Consider the following 27577-nt stretch of genomic DNA (forward strand, 5'->3'; position numbering starts at 1 on the left):
GGGACTTCCCTGGTGGTACAGTGGTTAAGAATCCACCTACCAATGCAGGGAAATGGGTTCAATCCCTGCCTGGGAAGATCTCACACGCTGCAGAGCAACTAAGCCCATGCGCCACAACTACTGAGCCCTCGCACCACAACTACTGAAGCCCACGTGCCTAGAGCCTGTGCTCCACAACAACAGAAGTCACCGCAACGAGAAGCCCGCGCACCGCAACGAAGACCCAATGCAGCCAAAAATAAAATAAATAAATTTATTAAAAAAAAAAAAAAAAAGGAGCAACAACAAACTCTGGAGAGAATCTAATTTCCAGAGTTGTCACACTATAATATTCAAATGTTCAGTTTTCAACAAAAAATTATGAGGCATGAAAAGAAGCAAAAAAGTATGGCCCATACAGAAGAAAAAAAAAATAGTCTTTCAACAAATGGTGCTGGGACAAGTGGATAACTACATGCAAAAGAATGAAGCTAGACCCTTACCTCACACATGCAAAAATTAACTTGACATGGATCAAAGACCTAAATGTAAAAGCTAAAATCATAAAATTCTTAGAGGGAAACATAGGGGTAAATCTTCATGACCCTGAATTTGGCAATGAATTATTAGATATGACACCAAAAGCACAAGTGACAAAAGAAAACAGATAAATTGGACTTCATAAAAATTAAAGACTTTTGTACATTCAAGGATATTTATCAAGAAAATGAGAAGACAACCAACAGTGGGAGAAAATATTTGCAAAACATATATCTGATAAAGGTCTAGTATCCAGAATAAATAAATCTTATAATTTATAAGATTTATAAATAAATATAAATAATCTTATAATTTAGCATCAAAACCACAAAGAACCCAATTAATAAATGGGCAAAAGGACCCGAGTAAACATTTCTCTTTAGAAGATATAAGCACATAGAAAGATGCTCAATATCACAAATTATTTGGGAAATGCAAGTCAAAACAATAATTAGGTATCACTTCACACTCACTAGGATGGTTATAATTAAAACACATACACAGAAAATAACAAGTATTGGTGAGGATGTGGAGAAATTAGAACCCTTACACATTGCTGTTGGGAATATAAAATGACATGGCTGCTATGGAAAAGTCTGGACGTTCCTTATTAAACAAAGAGTTACCATATGACTCAGCAGTCCCACTCCTAGATATATACCCAAGAGAAATGAAAACAGGTGTTCAGACAAAAACCTGTACATGAATGTTGTAGCAGCATTGTTGATGATAGGTAAAAAAGTAGAAACAACTCAATATCCATCAACCGAGGAATGGGTAAGCAAAAGATGGTATAGCTATACAGTGGAATATTATTTAGCCATAAAAAGGAATGAAGTACTGATAATGATACAACATGGATGAACCCTGAAACCATACGCTGAGTGAAAGAAACCAGACACAAAAGGCCACATACTGTATGATTCTATTTATATGAAATGTCCAGAATAGGCAAATCCATAGAGACAGAAATAGATTAGTAGTTGCCAGGAGCTGGAAGGCAGAGGAAAAGTAGTGACTTGTTTAATGGGTATGGGGATTCTTTTGGGGGATGATGGAAATGTTCTGGTAAGGGATTGTGGTGATGGTCACACAACACTGTGAATGTACTAAAAGCCACTGAATTGTACACTTTTTATGGGAGATATCAGAGAATGTCACATATAGAATGGGTTGGTTCATTCACATATAAGACATACTGAAGGGACTATATATACTAGATCATAGTATAAAATGTATTCCTTAATGTGGGTTGTGATAAAAATATTTAAAAGTTACTGTGCATAAACTATCTAGATGAAGAAACTAAAGCTCAAAGAAGGAAATGACTTGATGAAGAATACCTAGGAAGTCAACAGCAAAATGAGGACTAGATTTTAGTACTGTTAGATTCTATTACGTTAACATTGCATTAATTTAAAAGTACCAAACGTGTGCTCATTCCTTATAATAACTAAAGTAATATATGCTTGTTTAAAAAAATTAACATTTTTTTTTTTAGTTCTGTTTTTTTTTGGCCATCCCTCGCAGCTTGTGGGATCTTAGTTCCCTGACCAGGGATTGCACCCGCGCCCTCGGCAGTGAGAGCGTGGAGTCCAAACCACTGGACCACCAGGGAATTCCCAACACTTACTTTTAATGGCGGCTTGATTCATTAATAATAGAAGAGGAAAAAAGATGAAGATTAGGTATAACAACTCTAGATCTTCATACTCCCACTAACCAATTTGTTTCTATTTTTTTTTAAATAATAAACTTACAATACAACATGGGTCTACATTTTTAAAGCATGGATAGTAGGTCCTAAAGATGGTTCAGTAAATGACTGACGGACTTGAGAAGAACCATGAGGAAATGTCTTAAAAGTATGGGTCATTTCATTCAGAAGAGAAAGACTTTGGGGTGACTACGTTCTAGGTTTTAAAGGGTTGTCACAAAAGAAAGAAATCAGCCATGGAATCATAGTAAAGGCCAGGGGTTTAAATTCAATCCTGTGGTAAACAAGTAGAATATGAGTTGTCTCTGTGCCAAGATACCTTTTCTTTCCAATTCTCATGGTTTAGGATGAAAAGTAGTTTCTACTTCATTGATGGAAACATGAACTAAAAAGGCTTAGTGCTACTCAGATCAATGGTCCAAAAAGAGTGCTTCACTCCTCTTCTAGAGACCCAACAGCCAACCCCTGCCCATCAAACTCTCTGGCTATAGAATGAAGTCCAAACCTCTTAGCTTGGAATTCAAGGTCTTGATAATCTAGCTCCCACATCTTACCAGACTTACTACAATCTTTGTCTTAACAAATATTCCCTACTCAGGTCAAATCAATCTTTGTCTTTATCGTAAAAGCTATGGTAGCCACTTAAAGCTTGATTCAAATATTGCAGAATTTTAGTTCCAGACAACCAAAATTTTTAAAAGATTATTTTATTCTGAAATATTCACACTTACCAAAAAAATTGTAAACGAGAACATTTTTTGCCTAAATCATTTGAGTTGCTGACCTAATGCCCTGACACTCCTAAATACTTCAGTATATTTAGTGCGCTTGTCCCACAAGACGTTCTCCTACGTAATCTCAATACAACCATCAGAATCAAGAAACTAACACCCATACATTACTATCATCCTCAGATCTCATTCAAGTTTCACTACTTGTCCCAATAGGGTCTTTTATTGCAAAAGGATTCAGTTCAGAATCATATGTTGAATTTATTTATTTGTAAATACTTATGTATTTATTTGGCTGCGCCGGGTCTTAGCTGCAGCACGCGGGATCTTTAGTTGCAGCATGCGAACTCTTAGTTGCAGAATGTGGGATCTAGTTCCCTGACCAGGGATCGAACCCGGGCCCCCTGCATTGGGAGCGCACAGTCTTAGCCACTGGACCACCAGGGAAGTCCCCATATGTTAAATTTAGTTGTCATGTTTCTTTAGTCTCCTTCAGCCTGGAAGAGTTTCTTAGACTTTCCTGGAGTTTCATAACCTTGACACTTCCCAAAATTACAGGACAGTAATGTTCCTCAATTTGTGTTTGTCTGATGTTTTCTCATGATTAGATTAAAGTTATTTGGCAGGACTATACTGAAGTGATGTTGCATTTTCATTGTATCCTATCGAGTGGCTCACAATTTTCATTTGTCCCATTACTAAACACATTCAAAAAAATTTTTTTTCTTTTAAATTTTGGCTGCACCACATGGCTTGCAGTATTTCAGTTCCCCGACCAGGGACTGAACCCAGGCTATGGCAGTGAAAATGCTGAATCCTAACCACTAGACTACCAGGGAACTCCTGTAACATTCAATTTGATCATTTAAGAGATTCCTCTGGCAAGCTTTTTTGCATAAGACGTTCTAGGCCCACCTTGTACTTTCCCTGCCCAGACCTGAAATAAGGAGCCCTTTTAGCGGAAAATGGTATTTAAAGGCCAAGACCTATACAGTAGACGTGCTCACTGGTTTTGATGTGTTGTTGTTCCTAGACCCTCTAAGTGGACAGTTAAGCAATATATGCATACACAGGTGCACACACATATATCTACAAACACACATTTACATCTAATTTTTTTTCCTACACTTATCTGTTTATATATTGAATGTCATGAGCTCACACTGATACTCTGAATTCGATACTGACAACACAAGATGCATTTTAGTTTTCTCTTCCTGTATTGGTAAATCCTTTCTCTGACAGTGAGAAATCTGCCCCCCATTATACTTATTATATTTACTTATTTGATCAGGCTTCCTGTATGTAACCAATCTCCTACATCCTCTTCCAGCTGTCTCCTGCATGGATGTCCTCTTTCCCTGTTTGAATGTGATTCCCATTCTGGGCTGATTCTATGTGAACCCCCTCCTCACCCCATTTGGGTGACCCCTCTGTGTGAACGCCCTCTTCACTCTGCTCTGGCTCTAACACCACTTTCCAGGCTGCCCTTCCTCAGGGACTCCATCCTTGTCTGAGTCTGCTCAGCCTCAGACTCTCTACCTGAATTGCTCCCACCCTGTGTGGGCACCCTCAACTCAGGCTCTGACACCCACACTGTCTCCCCGACACCAATGTGTAGATGACTCTTTGACCCTGCTACAGCACTGATTCTCCATGCTGGGCTCCTCTCTCCAGTTCTGCACACTGGGCCATCTACCTTGTGCTGTGTGGATGCCCTCCTTACCCTACGCAGTTTCCATCTCCCTACACTGGATGCGGATACTCCTGCATCCGGTGTGGATGCTCTCCTTTCATCTCACTTGGGTTCTGACACGCCACTCTGGGACACTTTGGCCTATCCCCACCTCTAACCCAAACACCTTTCCTGCTTTGGTCTATGTAATGGTACCAGGACTTGAATTGTTAGTAAAGGGAATAACATATATGATTTCACTTAATTGCTTCATTAGAAGAAAGAATGGATTGCTGAAAATGGTTTGAAAAGACTGGTATGGACAATGCTGAGGATACCACTTCTAGACTGAAAAATACAAGAGTTATTGAAACCTTTGTTTTCTGTTGAGAACTCTGACAAATAAGAAACATGACATATTCCTTGTTAGATAAGCACAAGTTATTAAACTCCTATACTTATAAACCTAGCAACAGAAAGCAACAATAAAGCATTCCAACTTGGCAAGTAACTAAAAGGCATATGTAAAAGGCTGTTCAATGAAGCAGTAATTATATAAATAATATATTGAAATTAAAAATAAAGAACTGGTTAAAAAAGTCACTTTAAGTAACGTGATATATTGCACATTTAAGAAATACTGCCTTGAAAATAAATACTGCCTTGAGTGTGATTATTTCAAATCATGTTTAATTAAGGGAGAAGAGAAGCAAGAAACTTAAAGAAGGAAAGAGTAGAAAAGAAAAGACATATACAATGGAAGGTAGGAGAAGAAGAAAAAGCTAAGGAGAGATGGAAAGATAAATATGAGCACAGAGACAAAGACAAGATGAAACAAAGTCAGAGAAAAGGTAAAAGAAGAAAACGTGAAACTAAACAAGAATAAGTTCCTAAGGACTTCCCTGGTGGTCCAGTTGTTAAGACTCCACGCTCCCAATGCAGGGGGCCCACGTTTGATCCCTGGTCAGGGAACTAGATCCTGCATGCCGCAACAAAGATTCCACGTGCCGCAACAAAGATCCCAAGTGCCGCAACTAAGACCCAGCACAGCCAAAAAAAAAAAAGAATAAGTTCCTAGATGGTTACCATAGCAAGCCCTCAATAAATGTTTGTTAACAAAATTCATTAGGGCACGCTTATCTCTGCCTTTTGAAATGCCAATTAGCAAATCAGCTACTGTCAGGTCTCTCCAACTATAGTATACCAACATTAAGACCTCTGGGAATTTCATGTGAAACTTGTGAAATCTGAACAAGATCGAGGGATCATAGCAATGTCACCTTTTATAGTTATGAGACAAGTTAACATTGCTGGAAACTGGGTGAAGAGTAAATGGGATCTCTGTATTATCTCTTAGAACAGCATGAGAATCTATAATTCTCTCAACAAAAAGGAAAATACACCTATTAAAAAACAAAAACAAAACAAAACAAAAAGACCTCTGGGAATTATTCCTAAGCCACAGACTCTCTTCTTAGCCAAGCATCAAGGGGCCCAAGTGATTGTTTATTACAAAACCATTTAGTAGAAAACATCTCAAAGCAGATAATCCAGTAGGTCAGTGTCACCATCTTTAATTATTAAAAAAAAGCAAATTCATTTAAAAAAGCAACAAACAATCACAAGTTCAGTGTGATTTCTCAGATGTACTCCTTTGAAATCCCTCCCTGTTTAATCATAAAAAAAAAAATCCAGAGTCAAAAACTAGTGCCAAAGAAATAATAAAATGGTACTACAAAGCAGTGTGTCCTGTGTGCCCCTGAAATAAGTTACTATTTCTAGGCCTCATTTTCCTCATTTGCAAAGTGAGGATGCTGGAGGAGATCAGTGGCTCCCAAAATGTCATACCTGCTACATCAAACCACTTGAGGAACACATTTAACATTCTGATTCTTAAAAACACAATACCATTGACATTAGCATCCAAAAAGAGAAATACTTAGGTGTAAATGTAACAAAATCTGTACACCATCTCTATATGGAAAACTTAAAAACTCTAATGAATGAAATCAAAGTAGAACAAAATAAATGGAGAGATATTCCATGTTCATGGGTAGGAAGACTCAGCACTGTCAAGATGTCAGCTCTTCCCAATTTGATCTACAGATCAATCACACTGATCAATGCAATGTCAACCAAAATTCCAGCAAGTTACTTCATGGAAGTCAACAAATTGGAGTTTATCTGGAAAGGCAAAAGACCCTAACTTGCCAATACAATATTGTACAGCAAAGTTGGAGGACTGACACTACCCAACTTCAGGATTTACTGTAAAGCTAGTAATCAAGACAGTGTGATATTGGCAAAAGAACTGACAAATAGATCAATGGAAGAGAATAAAAAGCCTAGAAACAGACCCCCATAAATACAGTCAATTGATCTTTGACAAAGGAGCAAAGGCAATACAATGGAGCAAAGACAGTTTCTTCAACAAATGGTGCTGGAACAACTGTATGTCCACATGTTAAAAAAAAATGAATATTTTTTTGCACCTTTCACAAAAATTAACTCAAAATGGAACACAAACCTAAATGTAAAATATTAAACTCCTAGAAAGTAACACAGAAGAAAACTTAGGTGACCTAGGGTATGGTGATGACTTTTAGATATAACACCAAAGGCACAATCCATGAAAGAAATCATTGATAAGCTGAACTTCATTAACATTAAAAACTTCTCTGTGAAAGAAAATGTCAAGAAAATTAGAGGACAAGCTACAGACTGTTGAGAAAATACTTGCAAGACACACATCTGTTAAAGGACTATTATCCAAAACACAGTACAAAGAACTCTTAAATTCAACAATAGCAAACACGGACTTCCCTGGTGGTGCAGTGGTTAAGAATCCGCCTGCCAACGCAGGGGACACAGGTTCGAGCCCTGGTCTGGGAAGATCCCACATGCCGTGAAGCAACTAAGCCCGTGCGCCACAACTACCGAGCCTGCACTCTAGAGCCCATGAGCCACAACTACTGAGCCTGCATACCACAACTACTGAAGCCCACATGCATAGAGCCTGTGCTCTACAACAAGAGAAGCCACTGCAATGAGAAGCCCGTGCACTGCAACGAAGAGTAGCCCCCGTTCGCTGTAACTAGAGAAGGCCCGCACGCAGCAATGAAGACCCAATGCAGCCAAAAATAAATAAATAAATAAGTAAATTTATTAAAAAAACAAAACAATAACAAACAACCAGATCAAAAATTGAGCTAAAGAACTTAACAGATACCTCACCAAAGTACACAGATGGCAAATATGCATATGCAAAGATGCTCAACATTGTGTTACCAGAGGAGGAGGATAGAGGAAGTGGGAATTGGAGGAAGGTGGTCAAAAAGTACAAACTTGGGACTTCCCTGGTGGTGCAGTGGTTAAGAATCTGCCTGCCAATGCAGGGGACACAGGTTTGAACCCTGGTCTGGGAAGATCCCACATGCCGCGGAGCAACTAAGCCCGTGTGCCACAACTACTGAGCCTGAGCTCTAGAGCCCTCGAGCCACAACTACTGAGCCTGAGTGCCACAACTACTGAGCCCGTGTGCAACAACTACTGAAGTCTGAGCGCCTAGAGCCCGTGCTCCGCATCAAGAGAAGCCACCACAATGAGAAGCCGCACGCTGCAACGAAGAGTAGCCCCCGCTCGCCACAACTAGAGAAAGCCGGCGTGCAGCAACGAAGACCCAACACAGCCAAAAATAAATAATAAATAAATACATAAGAAAAAAAAAGAAGTATAAACTTCTAGTTATAAGATAAGTAAGTACTAGGGATGTAATGTACAATATGATGACTATAGCTAACACTGCTACATGATATACAGAAAAGTTGTTAAGACAGTATATCTTGAGTTCTCATCACAAGAAAAAAATTTTTCCTTTTTTTCCTTTTTGTTGTATCTACATGAGAAGATGGATGTTGGTCAAACCTACTGTGGTAATCATTTCACAATATATGTAAATCGAACCATCTTGCTGCATGCCTTAAATTTGTAGTGATGTATGTCAATTATTCTCAATAAAACTGGAAAAAAGAAGATGTTCTACATCATATATCATTGGGAAAATGCAAAGTAAAATGAACGTAAGATACTACTACACACCTATTAGAAAGGCCAAAATCTGAAACACTGATAACACCAAATGCCGACAAGGATGGGGAACAAAGGAACGCTCATTCATTGCTGGTAGGAAGACAAAATGGTGCAGCCACCTTGGAAGACAGTTTGGCAGTTTCTTATAAAACCTCTACTGCACATCCAGCAATTGTGCTCCTCAGTATATTTACCCAAAGAGTTAAAAACTTAGGTCCACACAAAAACCTACACACAGATGTTTAGAGCAGCTTTATTCATAATTGCCAAAACTTGGAAGCAACCAAGATGTGCTTCAGTAGGTGAATGGATAAATAAACTGTGGTACATCCAACAATGGAATATTATTCAGCACTGAAAAGAAATGAACTATTAAGCCATGAAAAAACATGGAGGAATCTTAAATGCATATTACTAGGTGAAAGAAGCCAATCTGAAAAGGTTATACACTTTATGATTCTACCTATATGACATTCTGGAAAAGGCAAAACTAAGGAGACAGCAAAAAGATCAGTGGTTCCCTGGGGTTGAGAGGAATGAATAGGTGGAACATAAAGGATTTTTAGGGCAGTTGAAATACTCTGTATGATACCATAGTGCCAGATACATGTCATTACACATCTGTCCAAACCCACAGAATGTACACCACTAAAAGTGAACCCTAATGTAAACTATGGACTTTGGGTGATAATGACATGTCAATGTAGGTTCATCAGTTGTAACAAAGGTACCACTCTGGTGGGGGAAGCTATCCATGGTGGGGGTGGTGGTTATACAGGAAATCTCTGTACCTTCCCCTCAATTTTGCAGTGAACCTAAAACTGCTCTAAAAAAATAAAGTCTTGGGACTTCCCTGGTGGCGCAGTGGTTAAGAATCTGCCTGCCAATGCAGGGGACACGGGTTTGAGCCCTGGTCCGGGAGGATCCCACATGCCACGGAGCAACTAAGCCCATGCGCCACAACTACTGAGGCTGAGCTCTAGAGCCCATGAACCACAACTACTGAAGCCCACACACCTAGAACCCGTGCTCCGCAACAAGAGAAGCCACTGCAATGAGAAGCCCGCGCACTGCAATGAAGAGTAGCCCCTGCTACCCGCAACTAGAGAAAGCCCACCCGCAGCAACAAATACCCAATAATAATAATAAAAAAAAAATCCCCTTCCAGACCTACTAAACCAGAATCTGGGTATTTTTAGCAGGTTCTTCACGTAATTCTGATATGCATACAGGTCGGAAATCATTGGACTAAATGACTTTTAATACCCCATCCTGTTACTAAAACCACATACTGTATAGTCACTATATAAAACCTTTTTATTATACTGACTATAATTACAGAACAGTCTTGTAAGACATGTATATTATTGTCAGTGTTCTAAAGATTGATAAGCTGAGGATCAGAAAAGTGAACTGCCTATGGTCACACAATTAAGTAAACAGCTAGGTCAAGAATCCAATTATTCTTGGATGGTGGTCCATTTTATTCCAAGTCACAATGGTTCAACACGGCTGTAATATTATTCTGTAGGATACCTAAAAAAAGAAAAAAACCCTCAACTGCTTATTATTTTAAACATATTTTAAATAATGTCTGTTTTGGGAAATGTCTGATGAAACAAAGTTGTGGAGAGGAGGGTAAAGCACAGGTGGGAAGACAAGTTAAGGTTCACCTTATGTCACCTCAGAAACCCTCAACACACAGACAGACAGACAACACCCACCTTAACTGTACCGTCGTCACTGCCAGTGCAGACAAGCTGGGGACCCCTCCTGGCCGGATAACAGGAATTCACAAAGGAAGTGTGCCCCTTCAGTCTTTTAACCCTCTCGCCTGTTTCACTATCCCACACCGCCACAGTTTTATCTGTGGATGCTGAGAAGAGCATACTAGAAGGTAAGAGAGGAAGAACAAAAAAGTAAGTGAAGACAAGGAATAGCAATCTATCTTCCCCACTTGCCAAAACGTGCCAAAGTCTTCAAGATCACTAACATGTTGTGCTCTGACAGCTTGGCACCTGATGCTGGAATGCCTCACCTTCCGTAACAAAATCCTAATCATGCTCTAGACCCAGTTATAAGGTCTACCCTACGAAATGTAAAAAAAAATTTCCCTTTGTCAGTCCCCACATTATACATCTAATACAGCAGTCTTCTCAATCTTTCCCTCCTTTTTGATATACAACACTTTACACATCCTTCCACTTGGAAATGTTTAATCACTCCTTGCTGCAGAGGTGAGACAACTGTAGCAATTCCTGACCCAATGGCTTGGTAACTCTCTTTCTCTAAAACTCAAAGCTTTTGTCTCTGAGGAGGATTTCTAGGTTATGATTGAATTTATAATGCTTTCTTTACTCAAATAGGAAAAATGTATACAAGGCTATGCACCCAGTTGTTCAGGGAACCCTAAAATTTTTAGAGGTCAGAGCTGTAATAAAACAATAAATGTTTACTGAAATACCAAATGGGATTAACTTTGTATAACCACATTTTTATATTATCTGTAGTTATTCTAAAGTTATGCAATTGTTAAAATATTTACAAGAGTATGTTATAGTAAACAGATATGACAGGTGAATAACGCTAAGGGTAAAAAGCAGCAGACAAGATTGTACAAGTAGTTCTTTTTTTTAAAATTTGGCTGTGCTGCCTGGCTTGTGGGATCTTAGTTTCCCGACCAGGACTGAACCCAGGCCATGGCAGTGAAAGCACTGAGTCCTAACCACTGGACCGCCAGGGAACTCCCACAAGTAGTTCTAATATATACATAAAAACAAACTGTTTTGAATAGGAAAAAGGCTTGAGAAAAACATATCATAATATTAACAGTGATTATCTTTGGAGTGGTAAAAACGTGGGCTATTTGGTCATTTTCCTGCTTTTTTTCGGAGTTTTCTTGAAATAGATTATTTTATTATTACTTTTATAATAAAAATCGCTAATTTCTATATATATAAATTACATTTTATGTCTTAAAATTTTTTTTTTCTGGGATGTTGATATGTTAGATAGAGGTGATGTGTTTACAAATGCATACATGGAACAATAAACACCTTACTTGGGTTACAGCGATAGGATAATAAAGTGGTTGTCCAAAACGCAGTTTCTTGTTTAAACATCTTTATTGGAGTATAATTCCTTTACAATGGTGTGTTAGTTTCTGCTGTATAACAAAGTGAATAAGCTATACATAAACATATATCCCCATATCTCCTCCCTCTTGCGTCTCTCTCCCACCCTCCCTATCCCACCCCTCTAGGTGGACACAAAGCACAGAGCTGATCTCCCTGTGCTATGTGGCTGCTTCCCACTAGCTATCTATTTTACATTTGGTAGCGTATATACGTCCATGCCACTCTCTCACTTCGTCCCAGCTTACCCTTCCTCTTCCCCGTGTCTTCAAGTCCATAAAATGAAGTAGTTTTTGACAGCACAGTCTCCTGAGACAAAACTCAGGGATGAAATGTGAAAGGATGCCAAGAAGAATTACTATAAGAAGCAGCTGTCACCCACTATGCAGAATACTCACCTGCCGTCTGTGTTATAATGCAGTTCCATCACTGCTCCACTGTGTCCCTTCAATGTAGCATAGTTATCGCAGTCACCATAGACATTCCACAACACTGTTAGGGGGACAGGGGTTCTGTGAGCATTACTAGGCAAAAGAAAACTCATTATTGGCCATGGAAAGGGTACTTATGAATTCACTAGAACAACAGTTTTGAAATTATACTCCTTTGGAACACTATTAGTTCTATTAGCTAGATCAATTTTCTTTACATTAAAACAAAAATAATGCAATATTTTCACATTTCATAAAATAAAAACATTTTAGTTAATGGCTATAATTTTTTAAATCTTAAGTGTCTCTCCTGTACTTTTAAAAAGTTGGCACTCACAGCTACTGTCTGCTATGAGTAGAAGCAGACTGCAAAATGATAGGACTTACAGAAAACTCTGGAAGCTGCAACTGACTTGAAGGTCCCAGGAGAATGACTTTATACTACATTCACTCATTGCAAATGTACTAAATACCTGTGCCAGGTGCTGGGGTAAAATAAGGTAAATGAATAGACACAGTTCCAATCCTTAGGGAGCTTGGTCCAGCACAGAGTGAAGTTCGATGAGTGTTATTAAGGAACACTCTATACATAATGAGGTATTTAGAGTTATTTTCCTGCTGATAAAACTGTTTCTAGTTTGTTCAATGAAATTAAGCAAATCAGTAGCTCAAGCACATTCTGCAAAGATCCTTAAGCCTTCCAAAGACTTGGCCACTAATAAATTTAAGGAACACAGAACTAGAACACCAAAATCAAAACAGACATCATCCACCCTGAGGCACAGTTATAAGCAAAGAGCCAAAAGACTCTTCTTGACTAGTAGCTGAGAATCGGGTAGCAGATCCTATTGATGGACAGCTAGATTATCCAAGTGAGTTGCCACGTCAGGATTCCCTCCTTCCTTTCCAAATGCTAAGATTCTGAGGGAATGGATCAAGAGGAGAGCCTCAATATCTTTGGGAAAAAGTTATCTCTCTCCTCTTTACTCCCATTAGCCTGTTAAGCCTAGATCTCCAGTCTTGCTAAATCAGCCCGAGATTTGCCTCCATGAGGATGATGTTCTCAAACTAGAGCGACTCACTTTCCAACTGGTAACATAATTCCTTCTGTATTTACCACATGGACCCTGAGTTCTACACCCCACATCATTCAGCATTTTCATGACCCTATTTTAGCATATTAGCCACATAGTTTGTTATGTGACCAACTTAGACTTATACTCTCTATGGCACTGAAGGTTTTAAAAAGTAATCACTATTTGGCAGAGAGCAATTACTCCAGATTCAAAAACTATGCCTTACATATCAGTCGGTCAAATCCTGCAGATGCTAAGGTGGATCCATTGGGGTGAAACTTGCAGCAATACACTTCCCCTTCATGTCCTGAGAGAAGCATGATTGGGGCTTGAAGGGAGGAACATCTTGGAGGCCCCTAAACAAGAGAGAAGTACAGAGTAGTCACTACATATAGGCAAAGGAGACTGAAAGGTCGGGGAACAGGGAGTATAAGGAAAAGACAAGGGAAACTGATTGAGTGTATTTCTCCTGATTTAGAGAATGGTAACTCTTCTCACATAACATATGTCTCCAATTTGATACTCTCCTGCTGAAGTTTCCAGTGTCTATCTGTTATACAAACTCTCTTCCTCCCTCACTGTGCTCCCATCCCATACCCAACTTTTATTTATTTATTTATTTATAAAATTCAAGCGCTCACTTGCCTGCTTGCCTCCTTTCAAGTTTGACCTCATTTCTTAGGCTGAGTGCCCATATTTTTGTCTTATTGTCCGACATCATTTTTTTAAAATTAATTATTTATTTTTGGCAGTGTTGGGACTTCGTTGCTGTGCGCGGGCTTTCTCTAGTTGCGGTGAGTGTGGGCTACTTTTCGTTGTGGTGAGCGGCTTCTCATTGCAGTGGCTTCTCTTGTTGGGGAGCATGGGCTCTAGGCGCGCGGGCTCAGTAGTCGTGGCACGCAGGCTCAGTAGTTGTGGCTTGTGGGCTCTAGAGCGCAGGCTCAGCAGTTGTGGTGCGTACGCTTAGTTGCTCCGCAGCAGGTGGGATCTTCCCAGACCAGGGCTCAAACCCGTGTCCCCTGCGTTGGCAGTCAGATTCTCAACCACTGCACCACCAGGGAAGTCTATACCCAACTTTTAACTGCTCAAACACATTAAACTAATTTCTGCCTCAGGATCCTTTACACTTGTTGTTGCCCCTGACAGGAACCCCCTTCCCCTAGATCTTCCTATGTGTGGCTCCTTTCAAATGTTTCCTCTTCAGAAAATCTTTCCCGGAACACTCAAGCTCAAGCAGCACCCTATCTCCCTTCTGCATTCTATCAACCCTACTGTATTCTCTCACAGCACCTATCACTATCTGAAATTACCTTCCTTATGTGTTTGTTTACATTTTGTTTCCCCTGCCCTGCCACTAGAAAAGCTCTGTGAATGCAGGAACCCTACCAGTGTAATTCTACACTGTTTTCCCAGTTTCTAGTTTGATGAATGAATGATTGAACTAAGTTTTCCCAAAACCCTGCAGGGTACAGTTATTAAGCAAAGTAGTTTTGATTATGGTCTTGGACATTAAGCCTAGGCTTGGGCAATTCAAAGAAAACTGGGCTGGTATTTTTACTTGTCAGACAGAAGAACAAGTACACTATTAATAATCCCCAAATCTCTTCAGTTTTCCAGCTTACTCATTTGCTCAAAAAATACTATGTGCCAGGCACTGTTCTACGCACTGAGAAAACAGTACTGAACAAAATAAACAATGGAGCTTGTGTTCTAGTGGGAAGGAGGGACAGAAAGGAGGGAGGGAAGGCAGAAACAAGTAAAACATACAGATGGTGGCATGTGCTATGGAGAAAAACAAAGCAGCAATGTGGGTTAGTGAGCACAGGGTATTGCAATTTAAAATAGGCTGGTCAGGAAAGCCTTCACGGAAAAAGTGATACTTGAGCAGAGATTGGGAGGAGTTGAGTGTGTAAACCATGTGGACATTTGGAAGAAGAGTAAATCCGTAGGGGGAGCAGCAAATGCAAAGGCTTTGTGGCAGGACCATGGAAGCCAGTGTGCCTAGAGCAGGGTGAGCAATGGAAAATTGGTAGTTCAGAGAGGTCAAGGGAAAGAGGGCAAAAGATTGTCAGGATTTTAGTTTTACTCTGAGTGAAGTGAAAAGCCATGGAAAGTTTTCAGCAGGGGATAACACGATCTGATGTTTAGAAGGATTCCTCTGGCTGCTGGATTGAGAACAGACTGAGCATCCGTTAACAGAAACAGGAATATACCATTAGGACCCTACAGCAATAATGCCAGATGAGATAATGATGGTTTAGACCAGGAGCTAGTGATGGAGCTGGCAGAAGTAGTAGCAAGTCTGGATATATTTTGAGGACAGTGCCAGCAGGATTTACTGACCAGATGGTTGAGGAGTTGGGGAGGGGGGTACATATATTTCTTCAGCTGAGCCTAACAGGACCGAGGGAGAGGTGTGATCACCACCTCTATCGTACAAGAAATGTAGTTAAGAGCATGGATTCTGAATTTAAAATCTGTTCCTATCAGTTACTAGATAAGTTTGTTTCCCCATCTACAAAATAGGATAATAACATTTCCTAACTCTCAGGCAGTTACCAAGATTAATGGGAGTTTTCATATACAAAGAAAGCACTTAGGACAAGAGCTCAATGGATGGTAACTATTCCACGGTTGTTACTAATACTAGTGCGGAGAAACAGAGGGAAAAGCAAGTTGCCGCAAGTCCCAAAGCGAGCCAGTATCCTTCATTTCCTTCCTTCCTTCCCGCATTCATTCATTCATTCATTCATCCATCCACTCTTCCAACTTCCCTGAACGTTTATTCTATGCCGGATCCCTGGAACATTTAAGATTCCAAAGCCCCGGTCCCGGTTTTGAGCTCAAGGTCCTTAAGCCTAATTCTAACGCCTCCTCACAGGGCGGTCGAGATGCCGCAAACGGGCGTCAAACGGGGAAACATATGGAGCATCGCAGAGTGTCGGCCGCTCTTACAGTGCTTTTCTGCTTCAACTCCAGGGTGACAGAGTCCCGTTCCGTCGCCGCAGTGTGGGGAAAGGGCCGGTGCGGGATCACCAGGTGCAGCCCTGAGGAGAGAGGAAGAGCTGAGGGCCGAAGGCCGCCTGCTCCCTTACTCACCGCTTGCAGCAAAGCTCCCGGCGCCGCCTGCTGCTGCCCGGCTCCGGGGCCCGACCCCGCCGCTCCCAATAGCAATTCATGCCGCGGCCGCTTGACTGGGACCAGCGGCAACTCTGGACCCTTTCGCTTCTGCTGTTCTATCATGGCGGCAGCCACTCTCCTTAAGCCGCCACTGACCGCGCGGACACCCTCAGGCACCACACGATTGGCTCCAACTTAGTCTTCCCCCGGAACTTCCGGCTTGGAGAAACCAATCAGCTTCCAATACTCCCCTCTGCACCGCCCCCTGGGGACTCTCCTGTTATTGGTCAGTTCTTTCTGCCCTTACGAGAGTACTATTCCAGGATTGGTGAATGGAGCTGGAGTCCCACCTAGGCGCGCTGTGTCCTGTGGGTGGAAGCTCGCTGACTGGGTTTCGGTGTTTCGCGCAATGCTGCGGTGTGGAGACCGGACGCTGACACCGAGTAAGTGTAAGGAAGATTGGGGGTGGGGGCAGTGGAATCTGGAGGCGGCGCCTCCGTTATGTCTGAGACTGGCCCTTCTCAGCTGCAGGTTTGATTGCAAGGGGCAGAGGGGGGCCCCGAGTTCCTAGCTCTGGTGTGTAGTAGCCTGGGTTCCCTTTCTAGGGCTGGAGCAGAGCTTTGGGGTCTCTGCGCCTGCCTGGGGCCCTCGACGACTGACTTCTTCAACAAGAGCCTTCCGTGTCGAGCCCTGTGCCAGGCGCTCCCAGGGAGAAGAGGCCTGTCTCCCAGCTTCCACTAGGGTCCTCTCTGACTGAGGAGGCCGACTTGTTTCTGCCATGATTCTGCAGCCTTTTTTTTAGCGCCTGCTCAGTGCTCCTGAGAGAGACTGAGATGAAGGAAATGTCCGACTCTCGGCTTCCACAGCACAGTCGTGTTGAGAAATTCGGATTCATACCTGTGAACTAGGCCTTCTCCTTAATCGTGCAACTGATATTTATTGTGCAAAGCACTGGGGAGACATTGTGAACCAAACATGGTCCCTGACTTCAGGGCTGTTAGTCCGGTGGGGAAAACAGATGCTCACCAATGATCTCACTAAGAAATGCAAAGTAAGTGCTGCCTACGAGAGGAAGCTGGTGTTATGAGTGCCTGGAATAAGCAGGAAGGCTTCTCTAAGGAAAAGGTGCCTGAACTGATACCTGAAGGAACAGTTCTAATTAGTTGGGTGAAGAGAGGAGGGCAGCATATTCCATACAGAACAGCATGTGCAGAGGTCCTGTGGCAAATGTGAAGAAAGTGACTAACAGGCACAAAGAGGCCAGTGTGACCAGGACAAAGAGAACGGAGGGGAGTGTGGTACAAGATGAAGCTGGAGGCGGGCAGAGGCCAGACTTTGTAGCTTTTGCTTTAAGACTGATGGGAAATCACTGAGGGTTTTTTTTTTGCAGGTGGTGGGGTGGGGGAGGCAGCTTGATCCCTCAGGCCTTAGTAGTGTGAACAGATTGGAGGGGAGATAGATGCAGATAGACCACTTTGGTGAGAGTTGTTGGCAGTGAAGACTGGGGTATCGGAGGAACTGAGAGCTAGATATTTCCTAGACTCCTCTGCACTTAAGATGAGAATTGAATTTGGAAGTGAGAGGAGGAGGAGGGTGAGAGGCATAACGTTTTGCTGGCAAATACCATAGCAGAGGCAGTGAGTTTCTTAGTCGTCAGCTTTTTGGTTTCGTGACTTTCTGCAATGATAGCCATGACTTTCTTGATCATGGCAAAGACTGTTGTTTTGTGGGTCAGGAGGTGTTCCTGGGAAGTTCTACCAGTACTTCCTATAGCCCTTGCAGTAATTTTGTAAGTCACATAATACCTGGCAATAAATCCCTTTCTGTTTAACCTAGCTAGAATGTGTTCCAATATCTGCAACTGTACTCCATCAGGGTAGGGGTACTGCCAGTTAGGTGAGCTATAAAGACAGAGTTAAAGGGAAGTTAAGTTATTGTTTGAATGATGGACTATGGAATCTAAGCTGGATAGAGAGGAAAGTGAAGAAAAAAAGAGGGCTGATAGATTGGAAGAAAATAGAGGTCAGTAGATCAGGATTCTGATGAGGTCAATGAACAGTATTCTCTGCTAGAGGACTTCTGTTTATCCTTAAAGGCCTACACAGTTGTCACCTTTTAAACTTCCTTGCTTCCCTCAGGCCCTTCTTCTCTTTCTTGTTTTCTTAATACTTTGAACCTAATCACTAGCACTGATCATACTGCATTGTAATTGGTCACCATTATCCTTACACGACTAGGAAGCCTTTGATGACAGGGACTGTGTTGACAAGAATGGTTTAGTGGCAAGTGTGTGTGGCTCTTGGAACGGCCTAAGATTTATCTCTTTCTAGCTGTGAATTTTCGACAAGTTACTTCATTCCTTTAAAACAGAGATACCTGTTTTGTAGAGTTGTTTTAAGGATTGAAAGGAGGTTTACGGGGACTTCCCTGGTGGTCCAGCAGTTAAGACTCCGTGCTGCCAATGCAGGGGGCCTGGGTTCAATTCCTGGTCAGGGAACTAGATCTCGCATGCTGCAACTAAGAGCCCTCATGCTGCAATGAAAATGCCGTGTGCTGCAACTAAGACCCGGCACAGCCAAATAAATAAATAAATAAATATTTTTTTTAAAAAAAAAAAAGAAAGAAAGGAGGTTTATGAAGTGCCTAGCACAGAGCCTGACATATAAATATCAATAAAGGTGCTGAACTGATAAATTAACTAACAATTTAAAATAGAGTAAAATTAAGTACTTCAGTATTTCAGTAGACAGTTACAAATTTCTGTGTGCTCTATACTGTGGTAAGCACTGGAGATTTGAAGGATATGATGGAGTGCAAGACAAGGGCACGCTTGGAACAATTTCACAATCCATAAAGGAAAGAAAAAATATTCGTAAATAGGATTTGAATCCCATCTCCATCATTCATAGTTTTGTAATCTTGAACAAGGTAACTTAGCTTCTCCTGTGTCTTAGTTTCTTCATCTGTAAAATACCTTAACAAACAAAATGATAATTGCCTATCTTGTAGGGAGGTCAAAAAGGGAATTAACTTAGTTAAGACAAGTAAAGCTTCTAGGTTAAAGGCAAATAGGAAGCACTCAAGTATTAGCTATTATTATTAGAAGACTTGGAAGGGACCTTAGGGATTGTTGACTGAACAATCAATCAATTGTTGACTGGTCCTGGGGTCCAGTACCAAAATGGCTAACTGTGAGCAGCCCTTGTCAAGACATTTGACCTCTGTTAGCCTCATTTTCAATTAAATAAGAGTAATGGACTGAATGACCTTAATAATTGCTTTCAGCTTTCACTTTTTAGGAGTCCATTTTTGTTTTTCCTTGCTTCTTGCTATTTTTCCTCTTTCCTGCCTTTGACCATTTTGTCAACAGATCCATGACCAGAGTGCAAAATGGAAAAAGCATCTGTCTAAGATAGTTACTCTAGAAATGTGATGGGAAGGAGGAGGATTGGGCCACCAGTTTGATATTTGAAAGTCTCCCATCTTCTGACTTACCCAGTGAATTGTGTGGAACTCAGTTCCTTCTCCTACATTCTTTAGACCAGAATGCTTTCTTCCTTCTTTCTCTACCTGTGTTTGCCACATAGTAAGGCTCTATTCACTCATTCAAGAAAACTTTGAGTACCTACTGTATACAGGCACTGGGAAGACAAAATCAAATGAGAAATGGTCCTTGGTTACATGTTTGAATGAATAAATCCAGACCCTGCTCATCCTACCCTCCAGGAATAATGCCCTTCTAATTACTCCTTATTGGAATCTCTAATTTGGGACCTGGTTAGTGTTAGAACTATATACTACTCTTCAGGGACTTCCCTGGTGGTCCAGTGGTTAAGACTCCTCACTCCCAATGCAGGGGGTCCAAGTTCGATCCCTGGTCAGGGAACTAGATCCTGCATGCCGCAACTAAAGATCCTGCATGCTGCAACGAAGATCCTGTGTGCCGCAACTAAGACCCGGTGCAGCCAAATAAATTAAAAAAAAAAAAAAAGAACTACATACTCTTCAAAATTTAGATGTGGACTGTGAATTCTTTTTGAGGCAGTGTGGAATAGTGTTTGAGAATGAAGGCTCTGTCATTATTCTGTCTTTGATGTGTCCCAGTATTTTGACTTATTGGTTATTCGCCTCAATTCTTATACATAACTTAAAAATAAATTAAAATCACTTTAATTCTCAGAGGTCTATCTAATTGGTACTGTTAAGTAACAACAGTAAATCTAAATCTTAAACTTAAAAACAACAACAAAAATCTTGGCCAGATCAGTGAGGTGACACATGAAATGAAGTTTCAAAGGGGCTACATATTATCTTTCCAATTTAATATTATTCTATGAATTGCTCATTGCTTGAGGGGAAGGAGGAGAGGACGTGGTTATTTTTTTTCCTAATTGCAGGCACATTAAAAAAAATCTGAAAAATCACAAAATTACGGAGGTACAGTACAAATAACACTTCGTAATGAATCATTTGAGAGTTAAGTTGCCGACTTGATGCCCCATCACCCATGAATACTTTCGTTTTCCTATAATCATGGACATTCTTCTATATAACCATAATATAACTTCTAAAATCAGGAAATTAACATTGCATAATTACCTCTAATCCTCAGGCCCCGCTCTTCCATGTTTGGGCACTGACTCCCCATTCTGGATTGCCCAGTGTGTGGACACCCTTATAACCCTGCTTCTCCCCACACTGGGTTGCTCTTTGTGGATTTCCTCCTCGCCCAGCATAAGCTCTGACCTCACTCTCGGCTACCATTCCCCTGCTGCAGCTCCCATTCCCGTTCCCACGCTATACTTTCCTTGCTCTGCCCTTTGTTTTGGGTTGGGAAGGAGGTGGCTAATAAATAACTGGGTCCTTATTGCTTCCCTCCGTATCACAATTGTTTAAAACATTCAAGTAAAATGAAACGCGTAAGGAATTTTTTGTTTCTAGAACTATTGCAAGGCAACTTCAAATGGTGTGCCTCAATTCTTGTCAATTTACTTGCTCTTTTAAGTCTACAGATGTGGTCCTATTGAACTACACTATATATGTCTCAATGTTTTATAAACTTTTTGAAAGCAGCAGAACTATTTTTTCCAAATGAAATGTTACATAGAAGCTTAATAGCTAAACCAGATCAAAGCAGAATATGCTGTTAAAAGTAGGCCTTCCTCACGTAACACCTCCCTTCCCCCTTGCTACCATGACCCACCCCAAAGCTGGAAGGGCAAGTGGGAATCAGCAATAATCAACCTCTGCCTAATTACTGAGGAGAGGCTCCTAGCTTCGCAACTGCTCTGTGTGGGACCTCCCATAACTCAGATTTCTTTGGGGTTGTTCTCCCCCACCTTTGGTATGGAGGCTGTCCTCTGGTTGGTTGACCTAGGGCCCTTCTTCTTTGGCCTTCCTGATCCTGTTGTCCCTACATGTTTCAGAACTGACTTTTTAAAATAAACTTGAGTTAACTGAGAAGCTTCTGGATAACCAGAAGCTTCTGGAAGAAACCTTAGGTTTTTTCCTAGGTATTTTATTATTTTTGATGCGATTGTAAATGGAATTGTTTCCTTAATTTCCCTTTCTGATAGTCCGTTGTTAGTGTATGGAAATGCAACAGATTTTTGTGTATTATTTTGTATTTATATTAATTTTGTATCCTTCAACTTTACCAAATTCATTGATGAGCTCTAGCAGTTTTTTGGTGGCATATTTAGGATTTTCTATGTATAGTATCATATGATCTGCAAATAGAGACAGTTCTACTTCTTCCTTTCCAATTGGGATTCCTTTTGAATAACCACCATACAACAACCCTAGGTTTCTACAGAATATAATTCAAAAAAATTTAAAAATACCATTTGGGAAGGAGGTGGCTAATAAATAACTGTGTCCCTGGCAACCCTTTACAATTCTGAAATCGTAAGCCTGCTGCTGTTGTATAACAGGATTTCTCTCAAAAATGCATGCCAATTTCCTGCTTGAAGAATTGCATAGGGTTTCTCAGGCTACTGTTCTACAAAAGGAGCAAATAGGGGAGCTTTAAACTTAGCTGTTCATACTCTTATCACAGCAAAAATCTGTACAAAATAACTTAAGATTGTATTGCTCTTTCTGTGACCTTTGTTTAAAGAAGAACGGTTGATAGACTAAGTTGTTTGAGCTTAATTTAGAAGTCCTAGCTGCTGATGCCTCTATGGATTCTGTACCTCACTAGTGCTCCAAGAATTGGAGGGATAATTAAGGTTTCTTGATAGAGTCATTGGCCTCAGGTTAATAACCTTTGTTCTAGGATATGAGGTGAGGATGCTGGGCAGAGGGAAGGGAAGGACTAGAGATGAGACTGCATAGCTGGGAAGTGGAAGAGGCAGGATCCAACCAGGCTGTGATACTTGGATTTAAGCTGTTTGTCAGCCATTTCTCAAGAACTGACAAATCAGCCTTCATTCTATCTGTGTGCTTTTAATAAACTAATAAAACTCACTTCTGGCTGACGTAAACAGAAAAGGGCAAGTTTATTATACGAATACAGGTTGTCTTATGGAACTCAAGGACAGGGATGTTCCTGGGCTTTGGGATGATATAGAACTAGGGTTTGGAACCTGACAGAATTTTCTTTCATTTCTGTTTTAAGTGAGGCAGTTCAGTTAATGGATGGTTATTGTAAATCAGGAAGACTTTCCAAAAGTAAGACCTAAAGTAATCATCTGAAAGTGTAGGGGTGTGCTCAGGATTGAGGAGAGAAGGAGGTATTTGCACACGAAAACTCAAGGAAAATTGAGTTTCAGGTCTTATTGATGTCAAGTAATTAGGAGGAAAAAGAGAACTGAGGACTGTACCATTAACTTTATCTTTATGTAGCAGTGATTTATGCAGCAAGTAAAGGGGCATGGTTAAGAGCCACTAGATTGCTGGTTTCCTCCCTGTTTAAAACCGGAAGGCTGAGCAAGAGTACCTCTAAGATCCCTTCCAACTTCAAAGCTCTAAGACGTGGTACTCTGGCAGCATCAGCATCACCTGGGAGCTTGTTAGAAATGCCCACGGAATTCCCTAGTGGTCCAGTGGTTAAGAATCTGCCTTCTAATGCAGGGGACTCGGGTTCGATCCCTGGTAGGGGAACTAAGATCCCACATGCCTTGGGACAACTAAGCCCATCTGCCAGAACTACTGAGCCCACGCACCACAACTACAGAGAAGCCTGCTTGCCTCAATGAAAGATCCCACGTGCTAAAATAAATAAATAAGTTAATTTAAATAAATAAATAAATAAATTTCAGAAAAAAAAAAGAAAGAAATGCCCAATCTCAGGCACCACCCTAGACCTACTGAGTTGCAATCTGCATTTTAATATGATTCATAAATAGTTAAATAAATTTGATGCATCCAACAATGGATTGTTACATAGGCATTAAAAAAAGTGTGTGTGTTTGTGTATGAATTGCTAAAAAATAATATAAAATGGCTATTAATATTAATTAATGGTTTCATGATTCCATTAAAAAACCTACTTGTACATGTAAAAAGGTCTGAAAGGATATAAACCAAATTGAATTATAGATGATTTTCTTTTCTTCAAATTAATGTGTTATCTGAACTTTTAAAATGAGCATGTGTGTTTTTAATTTCATTGGAGGAAAAAGTAAGCTGTGCTTTCTGCTTTTTTTGGCTGCGCCATGCACGGCTTGTGGGATTTAGTTCCCTGAACAGGGATCAAACCTGCGCCCTTGGCCGTGAGAGTGCAGAATCCTAACCACCAGACCGCCAGGGAATTCTCTATGCTCTCTTTTTGAAGTCACTTCAGATTTAACACCTAGAATAGTGGTTAAAAGTGTGGACTCTGATGTCAGCCAGAGTTTGACTCTACCATTTTCTGGCTTTTTGACATAGGCCTAATAAGTTGGCCTCTGAAAGTCTTGGTTTTCTCATCTACATAATATGATAATTAATAGAACCTACATCTTGAGAGTTTTGAGGATTAAATGAGATATTGGATGTCCAGTGCTTAGCACAGTGCCTGGACATAGTAACTGCTTGATAAATGTTAGCTCTTATTACTATTATTATTCCTTTTTTACAGATCCGTTCACACCCCTCCCCCCCCCACCAAAAGCCTTCCCTTGGCAAAAGAATAGCAATAATAACAATAAAAACAAAACAGTAAGCTAATGGCCTTGGTAAAGTATCAAATTGAAAAGAAATAAGATCAAGGTTTCCAAAACTCCCCACAGTTATAGTGGACAAAGGAGGTTTGGATAAAAGTACATGGTGGGGACTTCCCTGGTGGCGCAGTGGTTAAGAATAATCCACCTGCCAATGTAGGGGACACGGGTTCGAGCCCTGGTCTGGGAAGATCCCACATGCTGCGGAGCAACTAAGCCCGCACGCCACACATACTGAGCCCGTGTGCCACAACTACTGAAGCCCGTGCGCCTAGAGCCTATGCTCCACAACAAGAGAAGCTACTGCAATGAGAAGCCCCTGCACTGGAAGGAAGAGTAGCCCCTGCTCGCTGCAACTAGAGAAAGCCCGCACACAGCAACGAAGACCCAACGCAGCCAAAAATAAATAAGTAAATTTAAAAGTACATGGTATTAAATCTAATGGTATTATCCTGTAGGGACAACCTGTGGATCGGCAGCACATTTTTTTTTTATTGCCAATGTCTCTCTGATTGTTACCTGTTCTGTTTCTTTGTGACAGGACACTTGAATTAGCTTTAGCAGAAGAGAAATGGAGGAACCATAGAACATTAAGGATGAATTCAGGAAGACCCGAGACCATGGAGAACTTGCCTGCTCTCTACACTATTTTCCAAGGAGAGGTATATTCTTTTGGCTTTGAAAACTTCCCATTTATATTAAGCGTAGATTGAAGATGAAAAGCAGCTGGGTTTGGAGCTTCTGTCCGCTTGAGAATGTCTTGAACATTACAGTTTAAACGGGAAGGGCTAGCAGAACATCTGGCTCCCACATGTACCTCCTCTGAGCTCCAGACTTCTAACTACATACTTGGCATCTTCATTTGGATACCTCACAGCATCTCTAATTTATGCTTTTTTCTTTTTTTTCGGCTGTGCTGCATGGCTTGCGGGAATCTCAGTTCCTCGACCAGGGATTGAAACTGGGCCACAGTAGTGAAAGCCCATAATCCTAACCACAAGGCCATCAGGGAACTCCCTTTAATTTATGTTTTAAACTGTATTTTTGGTTTTCTCACCAAATCTGTTCTTCTGGTCTTTCCCATCTCAGCAAACGAACCCATTATTCATTCAGGTACCCACGCTAGAAATCTGGGCATCATCTTTAATTTCTCCCCTTGATTTGATCTTGTTTCCCTCCCTCTCCAGTCCATTATCAGGTACTATCTTTCTGCCTCCCAAATATGTCTCTGGTGTCTATACTTCTTTATCCCTTTGGCACCCCATTAGTTTAAGTTTTCATCTCTTGCCTGGCCCTCCTGGGCTCCCTACTTCTTTTGTAGTCCACTTCCAATCTGTTTTTCCACATTGCAGCCAGAATAACGATCGATTGATTGATTGATTGATTGATTTGGCTCGCTGCACAGCTTATGGGATCTTAGTTCTCTGACCAGGGATTGAACCCAGGCCCTTGGCAGTGAAAGCTGAGAGTTCTAACCAGTGGACCACCAGGGAATTCCCCAGAATAACATTTTAAAAACAGATTGGACCAAGTTGCTTTCTTGAAGTTCTCCTAGGCTTCTCATTATACTTGAATGTATCCAAACTTGTTTTCATGACCCTTACCTGACTTGGCTTCTGCTTACTCTGGCAATGTTGTTTAGTTCCACTCTACTCATGCTGTAGCCACTCTGGCCTTATAGCTCCAAACATCTAAGCCTGCTTCCTTCTCAGGACTTTTACACATGCTGTTGTTTCTAACTGTCCCATTTTCTCAGCAACTTCTTTTCATCTTTTAGGTCTCAGCCCTAATGTCATCTCCTCAGATCTTTTTCCCACCATAAATAAATAGGCTCATGTTATATTTATTTTGTACTTGTTTAAAGTCTTTCTTTCTCAGAGGACACTAAGTTCCATGAAGACAGAGCCCTGTCTGTTTTGTTTACTGTTGTATATCTCAGTCCCAGGTAGGTGGGTAGAAAATAGTAAGTGCTCAGTACACCTTCATAACTGAGTGAATGATCAATCTTTGAGGGAGGAGACATTGTATTTGTTTAGAGAGCAGAGGCTTTGGAACCAGGCAAAACCTGGATTCCGTCCTAGCTCTTTTACTTACTAACTGTGTGATCCTTGAGATCGTCACTTAATTTCTTTGAGCCTCAGTTTTCTCATTTGTTAGATGGAGATAAAAACAACTTTCATAGGATTGTGATGATGGTTAAATAAGCTATCATCTATAAAAACACAATGCCTGAGACGTAGTAGGAATTCATTAATGTTATCACCCTTTTTTAAAAAAATTATTTATTTATTTATTTTTGGCTGTGTTGGGTCTTCGTTGCTGCATGCAGGCTTTCTCTAGTTGCGGCGAGCGGGGGCTACTCTTCGTTGCGGTGCGCAGGCTTCTCATTGTGGTGACTTCTCTTGTTGCAGAGCACGGGCTCTAGGCGCGCGGGCTTCAGTAGTTGTGGCACTCGGGCTCAGTAGTTGTGGCGCATGGGCTTAGTTGCTCCATGGCATGTGGGATCTTCTGAGACCAGGGATTGAACTCGTGTCCCCTGCATTGGCAGGCGGATTCTTAACCACTGTGCCACCAGGGAAGTCCCCAGTCGCCCTTCTCTTGAAGCAAAAGTAAATCCAAAAAATTGTTTTCAGTGTCTTGTGAGTGCCTGTAGTATTTTAACTATATCATTCTTATGGCATTCATAGTTGCTTTATGGTTGACAAAAGTTTTACCACCTAATAACATGAGGCCTTTGAAGACAGACTTTGTGACTGTTGGTTGGTTATAGATAAATGTGGCTCTAGACTTCTGTTAAGTGGATCCCAACTTGTAATGTAAGAGACAAGATACAAAGGATGATAACATTCTAATAAATAGCAAACAACTCTGCTCTTCAGAGCCTCTGTCCTCATTCTTTAGGGCCCATGGTATCCCCAGAGATCAGTGAGGTACCAGGGCT

The 27577-nt window shown here is 41.0% G+C and overlaps 2 protein-coding genes across 7 annotated transcripts in view; one reads left to right on the forward strand and one right to left on the reverse strand.

Annotated features, from left to right (window-relative positions):
* The window catches only part of SNRNP40 (small nuclear ribonucleoprotein U5 subunit 40), a 37244-nt gene extending 20584 nt beyond the window's left edge, over nt 1-16660 (reverse strand). For all 4 annotated transcript variants that reach the window (XR_005021929.1, XM_036869852.1, XM_036869827.1 and 1 more), the window contains exons 1-4: nt 16472-16660; nt 13599-13728; nt 12264-12357; nt 10456-10621 (exon numbers count right to left, since the gene is read on the reverse strand). Coding sequence is in view for 3 of the 4 variants with exons in the window: in XM_036869852.1 (XP_036725747.1) it covers nt 10456-10621; nt 12264-12357; nt 13599-13728; nt 16472-16615 (534 nt within the window). In the remaining variant the exon portion in view is untranslated. The remainder of the gene's footprint in view (nt 1-10455; nt 10622-12263; nt 12358-13598; nt 13729-16471) is intronic.
* Nucleotides 16661-16852: 192 nt separating this feature from the next.
* The window catches only part of ZCCHC17 (zinc finger CCHC-type containing 17), a 56310-nt gene continuing 45585 nt past the window's right edge, over nt 16853-27577 (forward strand). For all 3 annotated transcript variants that reach the window (XM_036861754.1, XM_036861765.1, XM_036861774.1), the window contains exons 1-2: nt 16853-16935; nt 25178-25298. In XM_036861754.1, coding sequence (XP_036717649.1) covers nt 25233-25298 — 66 coding nt within the window. In that variant the 5' untranslated portion in view covers nt 16853-16935; nt 25178-25232. The remainder of the gene's footprint in view (nt 16936-25177; nt 25299-27577) is intronic.

The sequence above is a fragment of the Balaenoptera musculus genome, chromosome 1 (genome assembly GCF_009873245.2).
Source record: "Balaenoptera musculus isolate JJ_BM4_2016_0621 chromosome 1, mBalMus1.pri.v3, whole genome shotgun sequence".
In the NCBI taxonomy this organism is placed as follows: Eukaryota; Metazoa; Chordata; class Mammalia; order Artiodactyla; family Balaenopteridae; genus Balaenoptera; species Balaenoptera musculus.